The following is a 23870-nucleotide window of genomic DNA, read 5'->3' as shown; positions in this document are numbered from 1 at the left end:
TTGGCATTCTGCGACATATTGGTATAGTTTTTTTTTTTGTAACTTACGGTATATTTTTGCTCATTTTGCAACTGTTTTGTACGATTTACAGTATGGTTGAAAACTTTTTTTTTTTGGAAACGGTCGAAAATTAATGCGCGCGCGGATGTCATCCATATAATCAAATCAACATGGCCTAATGACAAACTTTCCTCATTCAAAATCCTTAGCTCTTACTTAACACTATATCCTTGTCAAATCGTCCTGACCTGTTTCCCTTTTATGAAATGTGTAAGCTTTGTGGAGAGGAGAAGAAAAATCCAACTTGGTATAGACCTTGCTTGAAGGATGCCTTCTATCCTTGCTTTATTAGATTTCATTTTTGGATTCCTCAAAAATTGTTCTTGGGCCTACTAAAATCCAATAATGCCATGCTAGTTGTTAGTGTTATATGTAATGGCAAAACATTATAAAGTTGGCATTCTAGTAACAGTTACTAGTACATTTTGTACTTGAGTATATATCTGCAGTGGTATAACCATGGAGGTAGAAAAAAGCCCTCCATGGTATAACTAGTGCCTGATTGCGTCATCACAATCGGCAGGTCTTTGAACTTGTTTGACCCCGCGACCTTTACCCCACTATAAACATCCAATATGGCGTCTGCTCGGCGAGGTCGATCGGGTTCCTCCGAAAATAGGAGCTCTCTGCACAACATGCTGTCTTCCATCAAGAGAGAAAGGAGCCGAGTCTCGAGGGGAGACACCGCGGAAGGTACGGTTTGAATTTCCGTGCGATATCTGTAGTTTTCTCGCAGAAAATGCGGTTTTCTTGAAGTTGGTGGTTGGCAGATTTTCTTGGCTGCAGGCCGCTTGCCACTTCCAGTGTTCACACTTTGTTGTGGCGTCGCTTTGTTATTGAAATCTTGGAAAGGGAGTTAGAGGGGGAAGTGGACAAAAGGAGAGGCACAGAACCCCGCTGGGGAGTCAAAGCTCCGCTGAGCAGCCATACAGATGTTATTGTTGGTTAGGAGCAAAAGAATTTCAATTAGGCTGGCCGAGGCTTTCACATTCTGATGAATAGTGCCCCTCCCCCTTCTCGCATTGTCGCAAATTTCAACCCAAAACAAAGAATATTCATACCCCACTTTGAAGGCAAACAAGCGTCTTATCCCAGTACGAAGAACTCAAGAAAGGTTATTTCCTTCGATGTGGTACGCCGTAAAAGGTGTCAGATGTTTAAATGCATGTAAAAGGAGAACATTTGAAGAGGCGTGAATAATCTGTAGACAAACGACAAAAGGCGGTGGATAATTTGAGGCGGTGGGGGTCCGGGAGACGCTTGCCGCTCACGGCTGGAGACCGGGGAGGCAATGCTTAATTAACTGGACACAGCCCGATACTGCTGGAATGAAGAAAGGACAGAATACAAAAGCTTTAGTGTCCCTTTTCTAAAATAATTCGAAGGAGTAAAATATCAGAATATTAACCCGCAAATAATCTACACACATAAATATCACTGATGTAAACTTGTACACAAAATCTTCTTAAGGAATAGTGGGATACCGTTATCCTATTTTTGTTCTGGGATCATGTGCAAATCAAGCTCAATACCGTCCTCGTAAATTAGTCACATAGAATTTAAAGTAGCCTCAAAGTGGCTGCCTAATAGTAATAATAAAACAGCAGAGAGACAGTAGTCTCCAAGCGGATCTTTCAGTGGCAGTCGTATACCGACTAGACAGTATCCAAATTTTAGGCAAGGCATTGTCCATACATGCAGTGCGTAAAATTCATTTGTTTCTGCTAATGGATCGTATGTATTTTGGCAAATTCGTATGTTTCCTTGTAGCAAGCTTTCCTTTTGAACCTCCTTGCTTGTAGTTGTAGTGGATCACATGTATTTCGTAAAATTCGTATGAAGTCTAGAAAATTCATATGAATCCCGTAAAAAAATTCTTTGGCACCCCTGGTGTAAGTATTCTGATTCTGAATTAAAGCTGTAAAAGATTGACCCTACTAGAACTCAGTTCTAATCCATTTCAATCTGTGCACCAGAAGGTTTTGTAGTGCTGGCCATCAACACGTTCTGGACGAAGGTGTTCTCGGAGTACCTGGTGGACAGTGGGTCTGATGACCTGAGGGACGACATGCTCTTCTTCATCAGGAAAATTTCACATGCCAGGGACCAGCAACCTGTGGTAGGTGATGCCAGACTCAGTTTCAGAGTCCCAGGCCTACACAGTACACATGCTAGCTCCTTGCCTTAGGGCCAACATGCCCCATGAACATTTTAGCAAGGGTCTAGGACCCAATTTATGCACGGGCAAAAACCTTACGGTACGAAAACTGCATAATTATGTACATGAGCATACGAAAACTACATCTGGAATTCAATCTGAACCTACGTTCATGACATACGTCAAAGCAGCCCATTTACATGCAGAGGAAAAAATTGATATATGCAGTCTTCGCAGTTGGGTCAAACAGGAGTAAAATTTCATTTGGGGGAATGTTGGCTATAGAGCCCAGGAGTTGGCCTGTGCAGGCCCTAGAAACAGCCTGGCATCCATGCTGTGTTTTTCAGTTTCAGTTTATTGAGATATCCTTTAGCCCATTATGGGCTATTCTTCCAGGGTTCTAATACAAATACATGTAACATCACAATTACGGACACAATCCTACATACTTACAGCATAAATCATTTAAAAACAGAGGAGTTACACGTCGCATAAAAAACCTTAACTGTTTACATGGCAATCGTTAAAAAAAATATAAATTCTGTCTGACTTTTATGAATTGCACCACCCTGTTGGTAAAGTATTTGACATGGGAGATGGACTTTACATCAGATTCTGTAGGTAGAGAATTCCAGAGTTTCACGGCCCTGTACACAAACATCCTTTTCCCACTGTTACTCCTGGGTTGTTTTGATGTTAGATACGAGGTACACAAGAATCTTGCACTGTTTCTTCATGGTCACTAAAAGCACAAATTAAGTCCTCTTGCATCATTCCTTTTCTCTTACAGACTGAGGTAGATGTGTACAGAAGGGACTCCAAAAGGCTGCCTTGTCCAGGAGACCCCAGTATAGACTGGGAGGAGACAGTGTACCTCAACCTTATATTACAACAGGTAATATATAATCACTCTTTACATAGATGCTAAGTTGCCCATCTGTTCATCTACAATCAAAATCATATTTTTTTAACAATGTGTCGTTCTGCCTTCTATGCAATTTAACCTTTTTCTGATCACCACAGTTTGAATATCAACTGACATGTGCAGTATGTACCAAGGAAGGGAAGGAACTCACAGTGCACAAAAGATACTCCTCTGTAAGTACACCTCTTTTTGTTACAGCTTGTTCTAGCATGGAACCCTACTGAACATTTTACCTGGATTCCATTGCTATGAGGGGAAATTTAATGTGTGTACAATATACTTACAAATAAAAGGCTTATGTGATTGATGTGTTAGGAAAGTGTTGTATTTTTCGACCTTGCTAATTTTGATGTCTTTTTTGTTCTTTATTCTCCAGAGAGTGTATGCTTCTCCCAACAAACACAGAATGGACAGGAAGGACACAGAGTCAGAGGTCTCCTACCCAAACATCTTCTTCATGATTGATAATTTTGACGAGGTGAGAAGACAATTATCTATAACACTCTGTCAAACACAGTAACCGTTGACCATATATGTAGCATTATGATAGACTCATACCAACTAGTAACTTTATTATTTGCCATACATTGTACCCGTGGCAATCATTGTGCAATAAACTTTGACTTGACTTGTATCATTAATTCAAATGTGTGGGGATTTTACAGTTACATTTTACTGTACATTATTTCAGGGACTGACTATGCTTCTCGGAGACAATGAAAAAAAAGTATGTTATATGAAAAACCAACTATCTTTCTTAGGGACTAACAAGTTGTTACCCATTGTAATGATATCACAGAATAGAAAAGAATGGTTGGATCTGAGGGACCAACTATGTTTTTATGACACACAGAAAAACAGTTGTATTGAGACATTGTTGTGACATTTTTCTAAGACACTGATCATTGTTGTTTCAGGTGTTTGGAGACATCTCAGTTCAGGAAGGAGAGATGGTGTGTGTGGAGCTCCTGGCTCGCTACAGACAAGACTCCTTCCAGAGTGTCATCTTCCTGGGCTCCATCAGATATGAGGCACTTAAGAAAGTCTATGATGGGCGGGTCAGTATTGAGTATAATGTTGAAAGAAAACTATTTGTTTATCAGCCTTTTCCCTGCTGCCTAACCCTGTAACCAATACAAATTCAATGCAAAAAGGCTACTTAGATTATGAATAAGACCTCAGACAAGCATAGCTCTCTGTCAGACCTTAGTGTCATGTAGTCAAAAGGTATAACAGTTTTGCCCAGATTTGCCAGTTAAATTGTCTAAGGTATTCACAGGTACTATTTTTTTAGAACAATGTCAGAAAGAAAATGCTTCACTTCTTGGCTGTTTCTGAAATTACAAAAAACTGATGATAATCCATGTAATGATGATACAAACAAAAAGTACAAAATGTAAAGTAAATTACTCCACCACCCCACCCCACCCTCCAGGCCAGTGTGACCAGTAAGATGGCCCAGCGGATGTCGCTGGGACTGTACCACGGGAAGGAGAGGGTGGAGTTTGTCCGTATGAAGGGTCCGCAGGGGAAGGGTTACGCAGAGATGGCGGTCAGCAGGCTGACTGACGGGATGACCACCAGCAGGAGTGAGGATGACTTGAGATTCAGCAGGGTCAGTATCAGACATGTGTACTATACAGGCTTCTCACCAGAAATTTTCCAGTGTATAGGGGTCAGGTACTGTAATTCTTGTCTGGACTGTTTAGGCCACAGCAAGTAAATTTTATGGATGACATCATCCACAGACTCCAAATCTAATGCGAAGGTTCAACTTTTGACACCATAAACCTTGTTAAACAAGAGATGATACCTATATTGTGCTGTTTACTGCCAACTATTACAACAACCAATTGTCATTGAAAAACAAAAGTTTTAAATCATTGCACAAATTGTTTTGTTTGCAGTGAACATCGCATATAAAAGGAATGAAATGCATCACTGCATCAAAGTAAAAGACAAAAGCGTTAATTGAATCAGAGCCTTGTCTTGTCTCCTCGCTTCATATTTATGTGCCATCCACGTTCTCGCATAGCAACAGAGCTCTTTGGCCATTTTCAGCACGTTGACCACTGTCAGAAGACAAAAAATTTTTTTTCTCCAAAATAAGGCAAAAATTAATGCGCACATCGCTGATGTCATCCATAAAAATTACTTGCTGTGGCCTTGATAAAAAGATATGTGACATTTGCCTACAGGAGTCCAGAAGACAAGGCAGGAACACCAATGGTGCCATGAGCCACTCCCACAGTCAGCCGACTGACATGAAGAAGTCAACATCCCTGAATGAGCGAGCAGACTTTGATAGAATACAGGGAAGGGACAGGAGACAAGGTACACAGGGCTTAAATACAGTCATGTTTTATCATTTGAGCATTTGTAACATTTTTAGAAATCGTCTCCAAAATTGTCAAAGCGCAAGGACTTGCTACATTGTAAACAGTGAATCATGATTTTGTGAGAGATGATTTTAGAGTGTATAGAAATGCACTCTGTATTTCATACCTATTGTTACTCACAGTTTTAGTAGGACTTTGAATGATGTAAACTTTATCTAGTTGATATATTTTGTCTGACCCATACCTCTTCCTTCATGACCTCAATGAAAAGCGGCTTGTATGCTGGATTTGAGCTTTCCGAATAATAGAGTGGTTGGTTCAAACAAACAAAATGGTCTGTTCAAAGTATGTGATGTTTTTTCTGTTTTTTTTTTCACAAATGTATAGGTACTGTACTACATTTATGTCACTTATTTGTCCTAGAAAGATTTTTTTGTAGATTATTTGACCATGTATGTTGAATTACCGATACCATTTGTCCACAGGCTCTAAAGATGGGTCCAGTCGGGGTTCGGCCAGGTTAGGTGGAGCCTTCAGCTGGCTGAAGGGAAGACAGCGCTCCTCTGGTGGAGTCTTTGTTCTCAATGCCCACCTGACGTACGTTACCTTACCCTGGCAGAGAATCATCGCAGGTGAGAATTTTTGACATTTTTGTCACTGTCCTTGGTGCTGAATGGTTTTGTTTCAGTGGTTATGTTGGAATCCTTATTATGGGTTCACCACACCACGAAGTGGTGTGGTGAAACCATATTGCTTTTTTATGGGTTCACCACACCACGAAGTGGTGTGGTGAAACCATATTGCTTTTTCTGATGTTTCTTCTTCTCCTTCTCCTCCTCCTCCTCCTGCCATATCTTTAAATGGATTCAGCTTCTTCATTTTAGGGCCTAAGGTCCTGAAATTTGGTATGGAGGTACAGTGGGCAAATACCCCTAGGCGTTTTTTAAATTATTGTGATACAGGCTTTTAGAATGGTTTTATTTGAGTTTTTTGGCTGTGTAATAGCTAATGTATTACTGTGTAAGTGTGCAGTGTTTACCACATTTGGACATGAGTCATCACAATGGCATGCAAGGCATCAACCAATAGGCATGCAGCTTTCCTCTATTCTCCTTGCTGATTGGCTGTTGGGATTTAACTGGCTTAACACCTGCACAGAAGCATTTCCATACTGACAGTATGTCTGTATTCAAGTGTTTTGGTAGGTATTTCAAGCTTTCCTGCTCCAGCATTGGAATGCCGGGCATGGACGTTTTTTTTTATTTTTGAAAATCAACAGTTTGCATTATGCAATTAAAATCTACATAACCAATAAAGTAGGGAATAGCTATCCAACTGTTGTTTTAGCTTGTATTTTACTTCATATTATAGTTATATCAATGTAAAGCATTGTTTTCCCTTGTGTTTCTCATTCTTTCCCTGCCATGTGGTAAAATGTGGTGAACCCATCGCTATATTTGCTCCAAAGCAAATATTGGCCTTTCTAGTCTGATGTTTCTTCTCCTCCTCCTTCTCCTCCTCCTCCTCCTGCCATATCTTTAAATGGATTCAGCTTCTTCATTTTAGGGCCTAAGGTCCTGAAATTTGGTATGGAGGTACAGTGGGCAAATACCCCTAGGCGTTTTTTAAATTATTGTGATACAGGCTTTTAGAATGGTTTTATTTGAGTTTTTTGGCTGTGTTATAGCAAATGTATTACTGTGTTAGTCTGCCTTGTTTACCACGTTTGGGCATGAGTCATCAGAATGGAATGCAGGGCATCAACCAATAGGCATGCAGCTTTCCTCTATACTTCTTGCTGATTGGCTGTTGGGATTTAACTTGATTAACACCTGCACAGAAGCATTTCCATACTGACAGTATGTCTGTATTCAAGTGTTTTGGTAGGTATTTCAAGCTTTCCTGCTCCAGCATTGGAATGCCGGGCATGGACGTTTTTTTTTTATTTTGAAAATCAACAGTTTGCATTATGCAATTAAAAATCCTAACCAATAAAGTAGGGAATAGCTATCCAACTGTTGTTTTAGTTGTATTTTACTTCATATTATAGTTATATCAATGTAAATCATTGTTTTCCCTTGTGTTTCCCATTCTTTCCCTGCCATGTCGTAAAATGTGGTGAACCCATCGCTGTATTTGCTCCAAAGCAAATATTGGCCTTTCTAGTTATGTTTACCCTTGCAGAAGGAGAACATATTGTTTTTGCTCTGTTTCTACTTCTTCCACTTTTTCTTCTCCAAACAAATAAGGTCAATGACCAGGACCAGACGTCTGTCACCATGGTAACTGGTGTTGGGCTACGTAATGTTGCAAGTGCCATGCAGAACTGAGTTCAAGAGGGGCTGCATAGTCATAACATAAGAAGTTCCTGTGCTAATGTGAGTGTATTACTAAGTAGTAGGCATATATTTATAACATGAACTGTATTTATCATTTCAGACATTCTGGAAAACCGCCAGCCTCCAGTTCTGTCCACATAGGTCTGATTCTTGCCTGTCTGATGCACTTGTCAAGCAACTCCTGAAGGACGACCCTATAGGACAGTAGGTTGTACAGTAGAGGGTAATCGACTGACCTCAGGTAATGCAACATCCAGCCATGTTTAATTGTTGAGGAAACGAAGTAGCAAACTGGCTTGAGACCAAAACCCTCCCAATGTCACCTGTTTGCATAGATTGTGTCAGAAAAACAGATCGTAAACAATATCTGTATTATATCATGCCTGAGAGGCTTGGGATAGAGCCAGGTCTTTGGTACCTTTTTTCTTTTTTATAATATACATAGTCATTAAGAATGTACAGTGAACTAATCAGCAATGATACAATGATAATTGTATGCCTTTATCTTGTATGCATGTATACAGAAGTTGCCTGTAGAAATGCTATAGCTAACCTGTAAAAGCTATTTTAGGGCTGTTGTTTTTCCAATTATTTTAGTACTGTGGCTTCGAATATTTTGCCATTTGAGTCAGATATTGGAACTGTTTCATTTTGGAGCCTCAGTTTTTGACCTTTTTAAGGCATGAATGTAAGATATGGCATTTCTCGCAGTAATGTTGTACAGCAAAAGCCAACTGAAGTGTTTGGCAATTATGTCATGTAAATTTAGCATGATCGTAGGTGTGAAATTTACCTACGATATTTGTAAACACGAAACTCTGTAGTTTCTGAAGTGCCAAATGTAGTTGTTGTCACGTAATACCTGATGTTCAAATGCAATCTTAGGTCAGGGTCAAGAACCTTACTCAATGTCATGAGTCAAGGAAATTATTTTTGTAGGAAACTTAATTTTTGTTGTAATGTCCTTCTAAGGATTACCTTTCTTGTCTTCCGTTGTCTTCATCAAGTTTTATTTATTTGTCAAGTTTATGATAAATAGCCAAAATCTAGTTCTAGATGCAGTCCATGATACATAATATCCTCAGGCACATTTTGTCTTTTCTGCTAGAGTGTTGAAAATTCCACTTACCATGCATATCAGGGCAATGTAGTGGGTAGACATTTACACTGTATATTGTGATAGTATTGTAGCGATACAATACATTGTAATAGTATTGTAGCAGGCACCAAGTAGTCCACACTTGGATTTGTAGTATATTTCAAGCCGTGAATGCCTCATTTTGTAAATGAAACAGTGTAGGAAACTCTTCAAACACTGCACACTTTTTTGAACAGCAAAATAAGTGATAATGGTGCATGTAGCATTGGTCTTCAAGGAAACCTCAAGGAAGCTTGAAGTACCGGAAATTTCTTTATTCATATTAAATGGGTTCTTCCAGTATGGTCTTAATTTTTAACTGCTAACTTAATCATGTATTCCAGTGTTACATGAAATATGTCGTCAAATTGTGGCAATATGAACTGTCAAAAGGGAAACCAATCAGTTGTATGGTACCTTTACTTAAAAACTTTGCTATTAACTTTAAGGTATTGCTTTTAACTGGCTCTATAGCAAATGTTAGTGATAGCAAATGTATATCATTATGATACAAGTATGTCTTCCTGCACCAGTATGTACTTACAGTACATATCTGTCGAAATAATTGTGGAAATCAGTGATAATTACCATAAGGTGCCTATATTAAGTTTTCCAATGTTATAAATGTGGACTGGAGAAATCCTTTAGCAAATGGCATTGTCAAAGCTGTAATTATTAAATATTTATAACATACACCAACATGTTTTTGTCATTATCATAATACCTTTGTATATCTTTTTAACATCACTTCTCTTAATGACAGAATAATTTAAATTGCAACAAATTCAAATCTAAGGCCACACCAATTTAATTTCTTGGTTAACGGATTTTTCTAGAAAAAAAATGGAGCGGGCGGGCGAAATAAAAATAAAAATAAAAATTTGAGACCACCTGCCATACAGCCATGTAGTAAGCAATCTATTAAGTTAAATTACAAAATGATATAAGACATTATATTAGACACTTATTGAACTGAAAGGACCATTACTAACATGTACATGAGCAACTTCTCTTACATCCCTTTACAATTATTCGTATTATTTTGCAAGATACACATCTTTACTGTATGAACAACAAACTGTCAGTTGACAAGACTCCCATCCAACTGGTTTCACTTTTATTCATCTTTCAAAGTTCCAAAGAGTGGTTTGAATCAGGGTGCTCTGTTCAGATCCCATTGTTTTCTTACAGTTCAGGGCAGTGTCACAGCTTACCACTGGGCTGGGCATTCTATTGTGTCTGGCTGATATGGAAGTTATTTAGAGCTTGAAATTTACAATATCCTAAATATATGCTTTAGACAAATTTCCAGGAACGTGTAAAAGTTATTGGCAAAAGAATTAACTACTTTTACAGATATTTTATTTCTTTTTTTATCTTTTCCCAATTCCCAAATACTACCGGTAGGATACATTTTATATTTCCCATTATACACTTTAGGTATGCTACAGCTACATTATACATAGCCATCATTCAAACAAATAGCCACATTGACACACTCTTCAAGTTGCCACAAATTCAATGGTCTAGGGTTTCACTATAGAGTCTTTGATGCATGGGGATTTTTATTTGTAGGGGGAACCATTTTATTAAAAAATTAGATGTAATAATTGATGAATTATTTGCAATTGTACTCCTGTTTATAGGTATCTAAATGAGATGTAACTTTGTTAGAATGCCACATGCACATGTAGTATTTTTCACAGAGTAATTTCTATAATTAAAAGAAACTGTTTCCCCCTACTCGAAGTGGACTCTTCCGACCGTGACAAAGTTGCTTTAGTGAATGGACTTACATGTACGTGCATGGAGGACTTTTTACTTTGCCAAATTCCCATGTTTGTGGTAGGATTTTGTACTTTTTAAGAGTAATACAGTTTTTGATGCCAGAATACATTGTTATGTCGTGTTGTTTTTACATATTCCCTGGAAAAAAGATCGTTTTGAAGGTGTGTGTGCATGTGCCGCCCAGGCCGAGTTTATACGTTCGGCCCGTTACTAGCACATGTTTCCGACACAATACGTGTTTCTAAATGAAATATAATATATATCTAAAAGGGAGATGATATGTTGTTACAGGCACATGACTTAGTAAATCTACCGTACGTTTGACTGTCGTCAGTGAAGTTTTGTCCCATGAATGGTGACATGTGCAAAGGGGGTGGGGGGCGAGTTCTATATCAAAAGAATTTTTTTTGACGAACTTTTGAAGAGGCAACCTAGCTTTCCGAACAAATTGCACTCAGAAAAATGTTTCTGCCTTGAAGCAATGTATTTTTAACGCTGTTAACTATGCCCAAATTTTGAAAAATTACAACGTACGGGGTGGATTTTGGGGCCCCAATTCGGGACCCGAGAGTATGGATTTTTGTTCTGTTTTTATTTTTATTTCATTTTGGCAAAAAAACGAAGCGGCGAATCCGTTAACCAAGGAAATAAATTGGTGTGGCCTAATCAGGACCAACATTACACTTCTGTTTAACAACTGGGAACGTTTATCATGAAGTTACTTGGTAAAACTCATTATGAAGCAAGATTAAAGAGTAATTTTCAGCATAAGAAATTTATTGGACTTACTTTTTGACCATGCAACTCCAGTTTTTGTCCAGGAATAAGCAATTGGTGACATCATGTTATACAGATGGCACACGTGATTCTTTGAGCAGTCATGTAGGTTTCAGAAAGTCTACATCAGGGCATTTCAATTTGAAATGCCCTGATGTAGACTTTCTGAAACCTACATGACTGACTCAATCATCACTCAACAAAGACGGGGGGTGCCACAGACTTTCTGCAACATATGATGCTTAACAAGTCGTGTGCCATCTGCATAACATGACATCACAGAAGCGGTGGAGTTCTCATTTCTTGTGTTGAAAATTTCAGTTTAATCTTGCTTCATAACTAGGAACACTAATGAATAAAAGTCTAACAGTCTGCGAAGTTGAAGAGATTGTTGTTTGAGTGTGGAATCATAGATCATCATCATCCAGGTCCCTGGAGTCTTCCTCACACTCCAGACTGTGACTGGTGTTGGACAGGTCCATCTCAGACGGCTCAGGTCCCATGGACTTCTCCAGGCTGAACAGACTCTGTGGGGGTTACAAGTCAGGGATGTCAGGGATTAAACAAGCTAGGCATCTGACGTGCATGATTGACCTACATTATGGGGAGGGTTAAAGTTCTCATGACACCGAAATATGACCTTCAGCCTAGGAAAAAAGTAGCTGAGTTTCCTGTTTCCCGTACCGACCCTACGAAAAAACTTTTTTGGGGGTGGACCCCTGGTAAGATCTAAGAGACATAAGTTTTTGGAGCTGACACCTTTTGATCCGACACCTAAGTAATGAAACATTGTATGTATATACTACTGTAATTCACTTTATGTTCACTGTAGCAAAATTTCACGGTCTGAGAAAAATGGGGATGTTCACTGTACTATACATTCATGGTGGTGACAGGTGCAGGAAAAAGAAGGTTCAGGAATTACCTGTTGACTTAAATGATAAGTTCACGGTACAGAAGTGACAGTGAAAACAGTGAACATAAAAGTACAGTGAACAAATCAGGAATTACAGTATCAGTTTTCCAACATTAACATGAGTTATTCAACTTATATAAATACAGTTTAAAAACTGTATTTATATAAGTTGAATAACTAGATCGCCAAAATCTAATGAAAAAAGAAAATCCCTAACTACCTACCCTAATTTTTTCAACACAAAATAGTTTCCTAGGCCTACCCCTACCAAAACTTTGTGTTTTCTTATTTTCAAACATATTTAGAGGTAAGCAGATAGCAATTCAGCACCAAGGGCAAACCAATAGATAAGAAGTTTTAGCCTAGGCCTAAGCCACACTGACCTCCTCAGGAGACCAGAACTCCCCGTAACTGTCCCTGTCTGTGAGTGTGTCACAGGGAGAACCTAGATCAGGTACAACCTGGTGGGAGTCAGGAGTGGTGGGAGGGTGGGGCAGGAACCCTGAGCTCAGGAGGGACTGGTAGGTCGGGCTACTCAGGAAGTCCTCCTGTTGGGGCAGCTTTGAGGAACAAACAACAACAAACAGAAACAACTGTATCACAAAAAGGAGGCAAGAAAACAATATAACTGCCATATGAATGACTCAGAGAAAAATGTTTTGTTTTTACAGTAAGTAAAATTGATCTAAATATACAGTATCAGGAATGTTAATCTTGACTGAAGTGTCAGACCAGTAAATGATCTACCAGTAACACTAGAAAATTCTGTTTGTCCAAAAATGTTTCTTAAATAAACAGAAGCATATTTAGCTTTGTTTGCAAAAAAACAAACACTAAGCTGATAGCATATAAAGACTGTAGATGTACTGTACCATTGCTGTCTTGCCTTTCCCTCCATTCTTGAAGATTTTGTTCAGATCCAGTGAACGTTCATCTACAGTCCAAATGTAAGTCCCATCAGCTGGGTATGGAAACATTGTCACAAACTATTTATTGTAATACATGAAGATACAACACTTCCCATCAGAATTAGGCACATTGTGTCAGGTAAACAAAACGATTTCTGCATTATTGTCACAATAAACTGTCATGGAAGCCTAATTCAGCACCAAGGACAGACATGGTCTATAATAATTGTTTGCCAAAAAATAAACATTACTAGTAAGTCCTTTCAAATTAATAATATGTTGTTGTTTTTGATGCTTGGATGACATGTCAGCATTATTGTTGTAACATATTTTTTATGAAAGATAACTCAGCACCAAGGACAGATGCTCTTTATAGCCAATCTTTTGCTAAAACTTTGAAAGTGGAATCCTTTCAAAATGACATCTATTCTCCAAGAAGACTAAATGCTACCAAATTATGAGACAATTCAATTCCCACTTTCACAATCAAAATGCTTTTAATGCTTGCAGTTCAAGAAACACTAACACTTTAAGAATACTATTCTTGAATAATCTACAAAATGACACCCAATTACCTGGTAGTTTGGCCAGAGATCTGTCCTTTAGCACCGGGGACCTAAACCCTGTAGCAGAGGGCACTTCTCCAAACACAGGTGTAACTGGACAGTTCATTTTCTGCAGTAAGCCATCTAGGAATCAATAGTGAAATTAATTCTGTCAATAAGCCCATGAAGATGATAAGTGGAAACTGCACTTCATCACTGTTTGGATTGAAATGTCAACTTTTGTTTGACAATCATTAACAACAAACCTATGACAGTAAGAGATGTTCAACAAAAAGATATGTGATGGAAAATATATGATATATATCTCTCAGATGCTCACCACTGATTTCCTTGCACCAACATTCCATATACATGTACATGCAATGCAATTAGATAACAGTACTTTGTATGCATCACAAACACCACAAGCTGAGTAAAGAAATTATAAAAGACATGTGCATTGGCTTTCAATTTTTGTGTCACTAAAACATATTATACCTTCCCCATCACTGATTCCATTCCACATGGGTTCTTTCTTGACATTCCTGCCACACAGAAGCCTTGCTGATGTTTCTTGACTTGCTACTGGACCACATGGATTTGTTGATAGAGTTCCATCACTCGTGGCAACTGGTTCTTGTTTGATGCTGACATCTGCACTGGGCACAACTTGAGTAGAATGTTCCTTCTTAATCTTCTCCTGTACATCTGAAATAGTAAAAGACAAAACAACTAGAGAAGTAACATTTGCATAGCAAATGCATAATGTTTACCTTCGGACATGATCTGCTTACTCAAACACATTCACATTCATGTACTACTAGTATATGGTGACAGGAGCAGATCTAGAGCAGACCATGAAATTGCAACATTATGTAACCCAACACCAGTCACCATGGTGACAGACGTCAACAAATCATGTCATTGGTCAGGTCATAGATCACTGTTTGGAGAAGAAGAAGAAGAAGAGGAAGAAACTGAGTAAAAACAATATGTTTTCCTTCGGTAAACATAATTAAGTTTCCTGATCCATTTACAAACAGTACTAACAGGCTCTTTTCTTTCAATCTAAATCAAATCCATTGCAGACATTACATATACAATTTGACAATGTTCTCCAATGGTATTGGGGTGCTGAGTGCTTTCATAACACATTAAAGATTTACCCACCTTGACATAGGCAAATAATTTTTCTCCTGATTCTTTGTGAACCATGTGATGATAGCTATATCACTGGACTCAAAAGATTAAGATTTATCATTACAGCATCTGTACATTAAGCATACATCTGAGTCAAAGTAGATTTACTTCATATGTTCTCACCTGGTGTGTGAAGAGTTGGCACCTCTGCATCACATTGCATTAAACAGCTTTGGGGATCCATTGACTTTCCAAATCCCATTTTATCATTCAGGAACACCACATATTCATCCTCCTCCTCATTATCCTCATCACTCCAGTCCAGGTAGTGTGCTGGGGAGGTGTCCTTCACAATCTGGGCCAGCTCAATCCCCTGTTGCTCCAGGAACTTGTGGAAATCAGCCTCACAGGGCAGCGGGCTGGCCAGCTTAACTGTCAATCATTTTAAAGGCATCCAATGAAATTTCTGGGCAGCAAAACTGGATTTCATTTCGAAAGGCAACTCTCTGGTCATTTTTTTAATGTGGTAAGTTGAATCAATCCTATCCCATTGCAATACTACTATCTTTGAAGCAAAATTCAAAATGTGTCTAATGGAAAATGGCTGCTTGTTTTGTATCATATGCTGGTTCTAGCTATTTATTGGTGGCACCCAAAAGTTGAAGACACGCCCCATGTAGCTTGTTTTGAGGCTATATCAAATTCTTCAAGTGATGAAATGATGACAAAAATGTGCTTAGAAATGGTAGTAAATGCCACTATCGGACAGATTTCCACATCCAAAATATTTTTTTTTTATTTTGCTGCCCTGAAATTGCATTGGATGCTTTTAAACATACAGAAACAGTGGATGAAGTGAACCAAGAGGGATGGTGTTTGGGGAAGGGGGGGGGGGTCAGATTTTTTAACTAATCATTGCAAGGATAGCAGCTAATAAATATTGTTTTCAATATCTGGTGCTGTACATTTTGTCATTTTTGTTAACCCATAAATACAAGGGAACTGACATTCACAAACTTCACCACTCCTGTAACTTACATGCTGTCTCCTTTGAACATGCCTTTCCTCTGGAAGTGGACATCCTCTCTCCACAGGTGTGGTACATGGATTTTGTCCTTTGTAAGGATGCCCTGTCCATACTGACAGACACCACTGCCTTCATCCTGGACAGCTTGGCTGCCTTCGGGACCTCAGACGTGGCTGTGGAAGTGATGACTCGACGACATCCAACAGGCAACTCACTCCAGATCGCCTGAAGGATGGACCATGTATAAAAGTAGGGAAGGAAACAATTTTCAATTCTTTTCTACTTGTGTAGTACCAGAAGCAGCATTCTACATACGTTTAAGCCTTGAATAGTTTCATCAGGTTGGTAAGTCACTGAATTAGAATTAGAGACTCTTTTTACACAACCGAAAGGTTTATTCAGCGGAAGTGACAGTCTGTCACCTTCCTCAAGGAAAATTTGACTGGTTCACATTGCACAGCACAGGTGTTGAAGCAATAGATGTATTCCCAAATGCAAAACACTCCTGTACGTTTGGGACTGTACTGTATATACTGTTCCCTGAAACCACGTAAAGATGTAAATATTTTGCATTTGGGAACGCATCTATTGCAGCAACATCTGAGCTGTGCAATGTCAGATTTGCCCTGAGGAATGTAACAGATGGTCACCAAAATGTCGGCTGAATAAACCTCTTGGTTGTGTAAAAAGAGTTCTTTTTATTCAGTTTTAACCTTCAGTTTTTAAGAATTTCAACATAAAATACAAGTATAATGCTTTATAATCGGTGTACAGGAAACACATTTGCCATATCGCATGCATTGTTACAATATCAAGTGTCACGCAATACAATTCCTCTACTTTAACAAATTTACTTGATGCATATCCTAGCCCACCTGTATAGTGGTGGACATCTGCATGCTGTGCAGGTGCTGGGTGGGCAGCAGCAGCTGTTCCTGCAGCTGGTTCACCATGTGCTCATAGAACAACAGGTACCTGTGACACAAAGAGAGAGGAGTTTTTACTATCAGAAACAGTAATGAGTTCAAGCTCACAGGTAGTTAACTTTTCTTATTTTCTTATTTTTAAACATATTTGACGCAAGCAGATGGCAGTTCAGCACCAAGGGCAAAACCAATAAATAAAGAATTTGTGATTCCTTATCAATATTGTTCAGAATCCCTATTTTTACAATAAAAGTAGTGAGTTGAGAGAAAAAAGATATGATAACAACATTCAATTTGGTAAGTATGAAATTAGAGCTTCATGAATGGATGCTACAACATACCCTTCAAATTCCTTGTAGGACCTGACAGGATCAGGACTCGAGAAAGCTGCAGGCCTCACAAACATCTTGGGCGTGGAAGTGACAAACTGGTGATTCAATGGGACTGTCTTGGGACTGGTGGCATCTTCACTTGCTGGTGATACACTAGGCTTTGTCTCAGCAACTTCAGAACAGTTCTGTTCAATTGTGCATGGGCCTGCTGACATGTTTGTATTTTTGGCTATGTCCGACGTAGTGGTTTCCTGCGATGTACTGGTTGGTTCTGTTGGCTGAAGATTTGCTGCATGATTCAGGATCTTTGGACCCTGCTTCTCAGAGCTGTGGGATCTTACTTCATTGTTGTACCCATCTTGGTTTGGCATTGGACAACTGTAGTAATGAATTGTATACAACCACATTTTCAAAGTTCCTTAAATCAAAATCCATCAGCTGTCTGAAATGCATTTGAACATTCGCCTGCTACCAAGTACAGAAATAGCCAATATTGTGAAATAGTCAATTCATGCATTGCAGCATACTAGTACGTTATCCAAGGTCCTGTCTGCCTATTGATATATACTGTTCTTACCATTGCAATTTATGTATAAAAAGAAAAGTAACGAACCTTAGATGAGGAGGATTGTCAACCCCCTCATCCACCAAATGGACCAATCTAGTTGAGGTACTTGTCATGGGGTGTACTTTGGAAGAGGCTAACTGTGGGGAGGGACTTTCTGTCACTGACAGGCAAGTTGAAAGTTCAGCAACACTGACCAACTTCTTCTTCCTCTGGTACACTCTCTTTTTTGTCTTCTTTTCCCTGCTGAGTATAGATGCAGTATAGATTATGCAGAGGGTGTTTTTGAAGTACGGTATCACACAAGGCCATGTTGACTTGATTATATGGATCACATCCATGCATGCATGAATTTTCCTCCTTTTCCAGAAAAAAACTTTCCGACCATACCATAATTCATACAAAGCAGCTGAAAAAGGCGCAAATATATGCCATACATCGCAAAAGAAATATTGGAAAACAATAAGAAGAAAATGTGAAGAAATAAAAATGAGTCTATTATTTGCCATATCATATGTGTGTTTAGTCATTTGTTCAACCTCCATGACGTAAAAAAAATGGCCTAATCTGAAGCTTATCAAATAGTGTGTAAAATGAAACCATGTGAAAGACATTGTGAATCCTTAAAATACATACAAAATATTGTTATGAGTATGTCTCTGTCACTGTTTAAAATCTATTTACCTCTGTGAGTGAATGGCTTCACTGTGGAGAAATTGTTCTCTAAACTGCCTTCTGACCATGTACAGTGTCTTACTGTATCCAGTCTTGTCTCCAAACTTGTATGCTAGAAAAAGAAAAAAAATATTCTGTTTCAGTAAGACAAAACTATTTACCAGACTTATACAGCATTCAATCATCCAAGTTAACTTGATATGCCGCGTTTCTATGTATGCATGTAACGTGTGCACTTATGTTTGTGTAAGCCACATGCTGGGAAATGTTTCAGTACTAAGTGGAATGTTTGAATGATTCGTGCTTCACCAACATTTCCACACATTTTCTGTTTGTCCCTTCATTTAGAATTGAACCAAACAAGGAACATTTGATAAATTCTGCTGTGAACGTTTTTCCTCACCTCTGAGCTTCAAGATTTTGTCCAGTGTCTCCTCCAGTTTGTTGATGTGACTCACAGCTGCCCGTACTATTTTGGTTTGCTGACGGGTAAAATACACGTAACATTGCTATGACAAATCTTCATGCCATATTTACTATATTCAAGGGGTTATGAATGAATTCAGAATTATTATGATAAACTTGAGGATATCTATCTGATTTAATATCACATCATAATGCAAGAGTTCGGTTTGTATAACTTCAAAATACTGTTAGAACTTACCCTAGATATTTCTTTGACTCCGTGGTAGTCGTAAGAGCTGGGGAGAACCTTCTGCAGTTGTTTGTAGCTGGCGGCCACACTGGCGCGGTGCTTGGCGTCCGACATCCGCCGCCGCTGCTTCTGCTGTCTCGGCGACAACCCGATTGCAGGCATGCCGAAGAGCTACTGATGCAGATTCCAACAAAACCTTTCAAGCTCTCAGGAAAAAGGCAACGTGAATCTATGGTCTAAAATACCCTCCACAAATCGCTGGTCAAATGTTCTTTTCAGAACACCTTCCACAACTCTTGACAGAAATGAAAACGTCGTCTGCAATATCAAGTTGCAGTATGACGGGCTCTGATTGGCCAGAAGTCTGCTCATTTGCATGCTGTAGTGCCACCTGTTGTGCATCCATCGATGTAAACCTCTAAGGGGGTCCAGGAAAAGACGGTAAAATACACAACGACCATACACAGAGTGATTTTGTCTTGTGTCTTTCGTGTGCTCCTCAGCCCATGTTATGTGGTGGAACGTAACGTTAGAAGGCATACTGTCATTTCTAAGAGCATCCCAGACCCCAGTTCTACCCTTCTATTTCTCGTCAACTGTCATATGACGTTACCAGCAATCCTTTTCATCTGTCTGCATGAAAAGAAAACAAACTTTTATTTTCAAAGTTTTACTTTTCCACCAATCAGGTCCTTGCTACCACCTGTTAACGTGTGGGGGTTACTTCAGGTCATTCACCTACCGGCCAACATGGCGGCGTGCAGGCTCCTGACACGGGACAGTGCAGCTCAGCTTCTATCCAACATTGACACGGTTCTGACGGACTGTGACGGTAAGGCAGTAGCTCATGAAGCATTTCTACAGATGTAGGGTACAGACATGTGTACACCGTGCCCAGTGTAAACGCAAACTTCTGTAGGAACCTGGCTTATATCTTCAACCTTTGAATGCGGAAGTGATGATGTAACATCCTTATACTAGAGTAACGTTACAAAGTTTAAGAGGGCAAACTAGGAGACATACTGTAGTAAAAGACAGTGCTTGATTTTAAGAAACCTGGAGGCTTTTTTTCCAGTACTGACTTCAAATTTCCCTATCCTTGCTAAGTTGTGTTGTGAAGGAGGTAGGGGCAAAAACTGAAAAATTGTGTGCCCCCCTCCCCCATACTTTATGTGAAAGCACACATTGTAATAGTTCCTAATGCACAAGTACAATTCAGATTGATGCTGAGTTTTGCTGACATTGCTACTAGTCCTTGGATTCCACAAAAACGCAGTTTGCCTATCATCATGGCTTGAAACAGATGGCAGCAGCAGCAACAAGTTTTGCAATGTTTTAACACAACATTTTACCATCCAATAATTTAGGTGTATTGTGGCAGGGGACAGAAGCCCTTCCTGGTGCTGCAAAAACTATTGCCAAACTCAGGGAAATGGTGAGTGTTCTGCAGATATCTTTGCGAAAAGATTTTATGACACGTTGCTTTCCTGTTAGTAACTCACATTGAATTTTTTTCATGAATTTTTCTACGGTAAGATGTTTCCTGCATACACAGTTTCTTTAATATCTGTGTTCTATTTAACTTTTGCAGGGGAAACGCATCTTCTTTGTCACAAACAACAGTACCAAGTCTCGTCTGTCTTACGTGGAGAAGTTAAAAAACCTGGGGTTTGAAGCTAATGAGGTAAGACTATCATTTTGTTATCATGCAAATCTACATGGCATCTGTGTTATTCTTTCAGTTTTTTTCTTTCAGTTGTCTCACAAGTCTATCATCTTACACACAATTTGTATACGTCAATGTTTCAGGAAGAAGTGTATGGCACTGCTTACATTGCTGCTCTGTACCTGAAGAACATTGCTAAGGTGACAGGGAAGGTTTACATGGTAGGAAACAAGGAGATGGCAAAGGAACTGGACTTACAAGGGATCTCTTACACTGGGGTTGGAGTAAGTACATTACATTTCTTTTCTGTTCCCTTTCCCAAAATCTACATGTCAGTGAATGGAATGACTAAAACTAAAAGATTCACTCTATATTTATAATGCAACCGTGCAAGAAAAGGGTGCCAGTAATAGCGACCTGAGCACTTTTGGCTGCTAAATAATAGATGTCTGTATAGCAAGGACTTAAATGGCCTTACAGTAAAAACTAGTAGTATTGTATTGATTTACCTTTTTCTCTTTATCTACAAACTTTCAGCCAGATCCAATAGAAGGAACTGTTACTGATTGGAAGACTTTGCCATTGGACCCAGAGGTGAGTGACACCTGTCAACAAATGGCTCACAGGCTTTCATACATAAAATCTTAATACAATGTTATCATTTCCTCTTTTCATCTGGCCTGGGTGCCATCCTCGACAGTTGATGTCTCTCTTTTGTCGCTGGCTCTGTGGTAGGATTTGGAGCTATCATAGGATGCCCAGGCCTGTTTTGATTTTTTTTCACCCTGTCACTTCATATTTTTCTGAAAAAAAATCTGAGAACCAACACAAATCAAATTGGTATGCCCTAACTATGGAGGATGGCATCCAGCAGGTTACTTCTCAACAACCATGTGTGTCCCTGATCATTATGATATTCAGTTAAGTCTTTCCTTTCTTCCGCAGGTGACGACAGTACTGGTTGGTTTTGATGAACACCTGAGTTACATGAAGATGATCAAAGCTGCCAGTTACCTGAGCAATGAGAATGTCCAGTTTGTAGCCACCAACACGGATGAAAGGCTGCCTGTGGGAAATGGACGAGTCATCCCTGGTAAGCAGACCTCTGTCTTTTCTATGAAATCAAAACATATCGATAGTAAAAAGATATGTTTTTACTAACCAATTGCCCAGGCTGTGTCTACATGTATGAGCCACAGATAGGCCACAGAAGGATCTGCTTGGAGATTAACATCTGAACATCCTTCTTAGAGATTTGTTAGACAGCTCTTTTCTGTCTGAGGGCTATTAACAGTGTAAGGCCTTCTTTCATAACATTTGGTAAAAATTATTTCTGACCAAAAGACCAAGATACTGCTAGATGGGATACGCAATCATTAGGTAAGTGATAAATTGGATGATTATGAACATTACGATTGTCACCTTTCACTTGTTCACTCTTGTATATATATATATATATAGTGTATTGAGATAATAATGTTACTTCCCAATAAGTTCATGTCACAATTATTGCTCTGTTGTCCACCAGGTACTGGTTGTATTCTGGCTGCTGTCCATACCGCTGCAGATAGAGACCCGGTCATTCTGGGAAAACCATCAAAGTTCATGTTCGAAGTCATAAAAGAAAGGTTGGTGTGTGTAGATAGATTAAACCAACATCGTATCTTTAACAATGCCTGTCTCTTTGAAATGTGCCCAGTGCTTGTGGGTCCAAATTTGGCTTCTCTCAAGGTATACCTTTTTCACCAGCAGTCATGTATGACACAATGTATTCCTTGTATTACAATTTCATTTTGTCCCCTTCACGCATTTCCTGTTCTTGTACTTCAGGCATGACCTTGATCCCAACCGTACCATGATGATTGGAGACAAGTAAGGAACTTCATGTTTTTTTCAAACTTTGCTAAAACATAGCAACAGCAATCACCTTAGACTAAGATGAATGAGAAACTAAAATGCAAATATTATGTACCAAATGTCTTATTGGTTATCACAGTCCAATTTGAAGGTAACAATGATAATATAACTGTTTTACCTTTCTTCTAGATATGTTTGTATGAAATTAGCTGTAATATTTTGTGAAGTTTCACAGCGAATCACCAACACCTTTTTAACCTTCTACCTGCTACCTACCACCACAACCAATAGAAATTTGTTAGATTAAGGACTACTTTAGTGTACTAAAGGTTAAATGACAATTCCTCTCCCCTAGGTTGACTACAGACATCATGTTGGGTCACAACTGTGGGCTGACCACACTCCTGGTGTTGTCTGGGGTCACTTCACTGGAGGAGGCACGTCAGATGCAGGCCAGCAACAGTATAGAACATCAGAAATGTGTGCCACACTACTACCTGAACAATATGGGCGAACTGGGCGACATATTATAGCAAAAAAAAGTACTGCTGTCATGAAGGTTCATCTGTGTTGGTAGTTACATTTTTAAGTTAAAACTTTTGTTCAAACACAAGATATTGTTCTCACCTACGGCTTTCGATCAGTCACTCTGGTCTTCTTCTGTAGACTTCAACAGAATTCACAGTGGAAAAATACTGTATAAACTAGAAAGGCCAATATTTGCTTTGGAGCAAATACAGCGATGGGTTCACCACATTTTACGACATGGCAGGGAAAGAATAAGAAACACAAGGGAAAACAATGATTTACATTGATATAACTATAATATGAAGTAAAATACAACTAAAACAACAGTTGGATAGCTATTCCCTACTTTATTGGTTAGGATTTTTAATTGCATAATGCAAACTGTTGATTTTCAAAATAAAAAAAACGTCCATGCCCCGCATTCCAATGCTGGAGCAGGAAAGCTTGAAATACCTACCAAAACACTTGAATACAGACATACTGTCAGTATGGAAATGCTCTGTGCAGGTGTTAATCAAGTTAAATCCCAACAGCCAATCAGCAAGAAATGCTCTGTGCAGGTGGAAATGCTCTGTGCAGGTGTTAATCAAGTTAAATCCCAACAGC

The 23870-nt window shown here is 39.0% G+C and overlaps 2 protein-coding genes and 1 pseudogene across 3 annotated transcripts; 2 read left to right on the top strand and 1 right to left on the bottom strand.

The window, feature by feature from the left end:
- Positions 1-623: 623 nt before the first annotated feature.
- LOC109469145 (uncharacterized protein KIAA0930-like) lies at positions 624-7988 on the top strand. 2 transcript variants are annotated; one of them, XM_019767546.1, is made up of 10 exons: positions 624-753; positions 2040-2179; positions 3009-3113; positions 3242-3316; positions 3520-3621; positions 4061-4201; positions 4579-4758; positions 5342-5477; positions 5968-6114; positions 7922-7988. In XM_019767546.1, the coding sequence occupies exons 1-10, from the start codon at positions 636-638 to the stop codon at positions 7960-7962; spliced, it is 1185 nt and encodes a 394-aa protein (XP_019623105.1). In that variant the 5' UTR covers positions 624-635; the 3' UTR covers positions 7963-7988. The 2 variants fall into 2 exon arrangements, with proteins under 2 accessions (XP_019623105.1, XP_019623104.1); XM_019767545.1 differs by having other exon boundaries at positions 2037-2179.
- A 3903-nt stretch (positions 7989-11891) lies between these two features.
- Positions 11892-19965, bottom strand: LOC109469098 (annotated as a pseudogene).
- Positions 19900-23437, top strand: LOC109469147 (glycerol-3-phosphate phosphatase-like). Its single transcript, XM_019767549.1, has 9 exons — positions 19900-20045; positions 20581-20648; positions 20805-20897; positions 21023-21163; positions 21417-21473; positions 21825-21972; positions 22408-22507; positions 22710-22751; positions 23092-23437. Exons 1-9 carry the CDS (start codon positions 19964-19966, stop codon positions 23267-23269), a joined length of 909 nt encoding a protein of 302 aa, XP_019623108.1. The 5' UTR covers positions 19900-19963; the 3' UTR covers positions 23270-23437.
- The last annotated feature ends 433 nt before the right edge of the window (positions 23438-23870 follow it).

This window comes from Branchiostoma belcheri, unplaced genomic scaffold, assembly GCF_001625305.1.
Source record: "Branchiostoma belcheri isolate BF01 breed outbred unplaced genomic scaffold, Haploidv18h27 scaffold20, whole genome shotgun sequence".
In the NCBI taxonomy this organism is placed as follows: Eukaryota; Metazoa; Chordata; class Leptocardii; order Amphioxiformes; family Branchiostomatidae; genus Branchiostoma; species Branchiostoma belcheri.
Note: the sequence above shows the minus strand (reverse complement) of the source record. Positions and strands in the feature narration are given on the sequence as shown.

Bases quoted from the DNA above. Each gene is read 5' to 3' on its own strand.
- LOC109469147 (XM_019767549.1), top strand. From the start codon at position 19,964: ATGGCGGCGTGCAGGCTCCTGACACGGGACAGTGCAGCTCAGCTTCTA. The intron at 22,508-22,709 runs GTTGGTGTGTGT...CTTGTACTTCAG, and splicing joins TTCGAAGTCATAAAAGAAAG to GCATGACCTTGATCCCAACC. The intron at 22,752-23,091 runs GTAAGGAACTTC...CCTCTCCCCTAG, and splicing joins ACCATGATGATTGGAGACAA to GTTGACTACAGACATCATGT.
- LOC109469145 (XM_019767545.1), top strand. From the start codon at position 636: ATGGCGTCTGCTCGGCGAGGTCGATCGGGTTCCTCCGAAAATAGGAGC. The intron at 3,317-3,519 runs GTAAGTACACCT...TTTATTCTCCAG, and splicing joins TGCACAAAAGATACTCCTCT to AGAGTGTATGCTTCTCCCAA. The intron at 4,759-5,341 runs GTCAGTATCAGA...ATTTGCCTACAG, and splicing joins ATGACTTGAGATTCAGCAGG to GAGTCCAGAAGACAAGGCAG.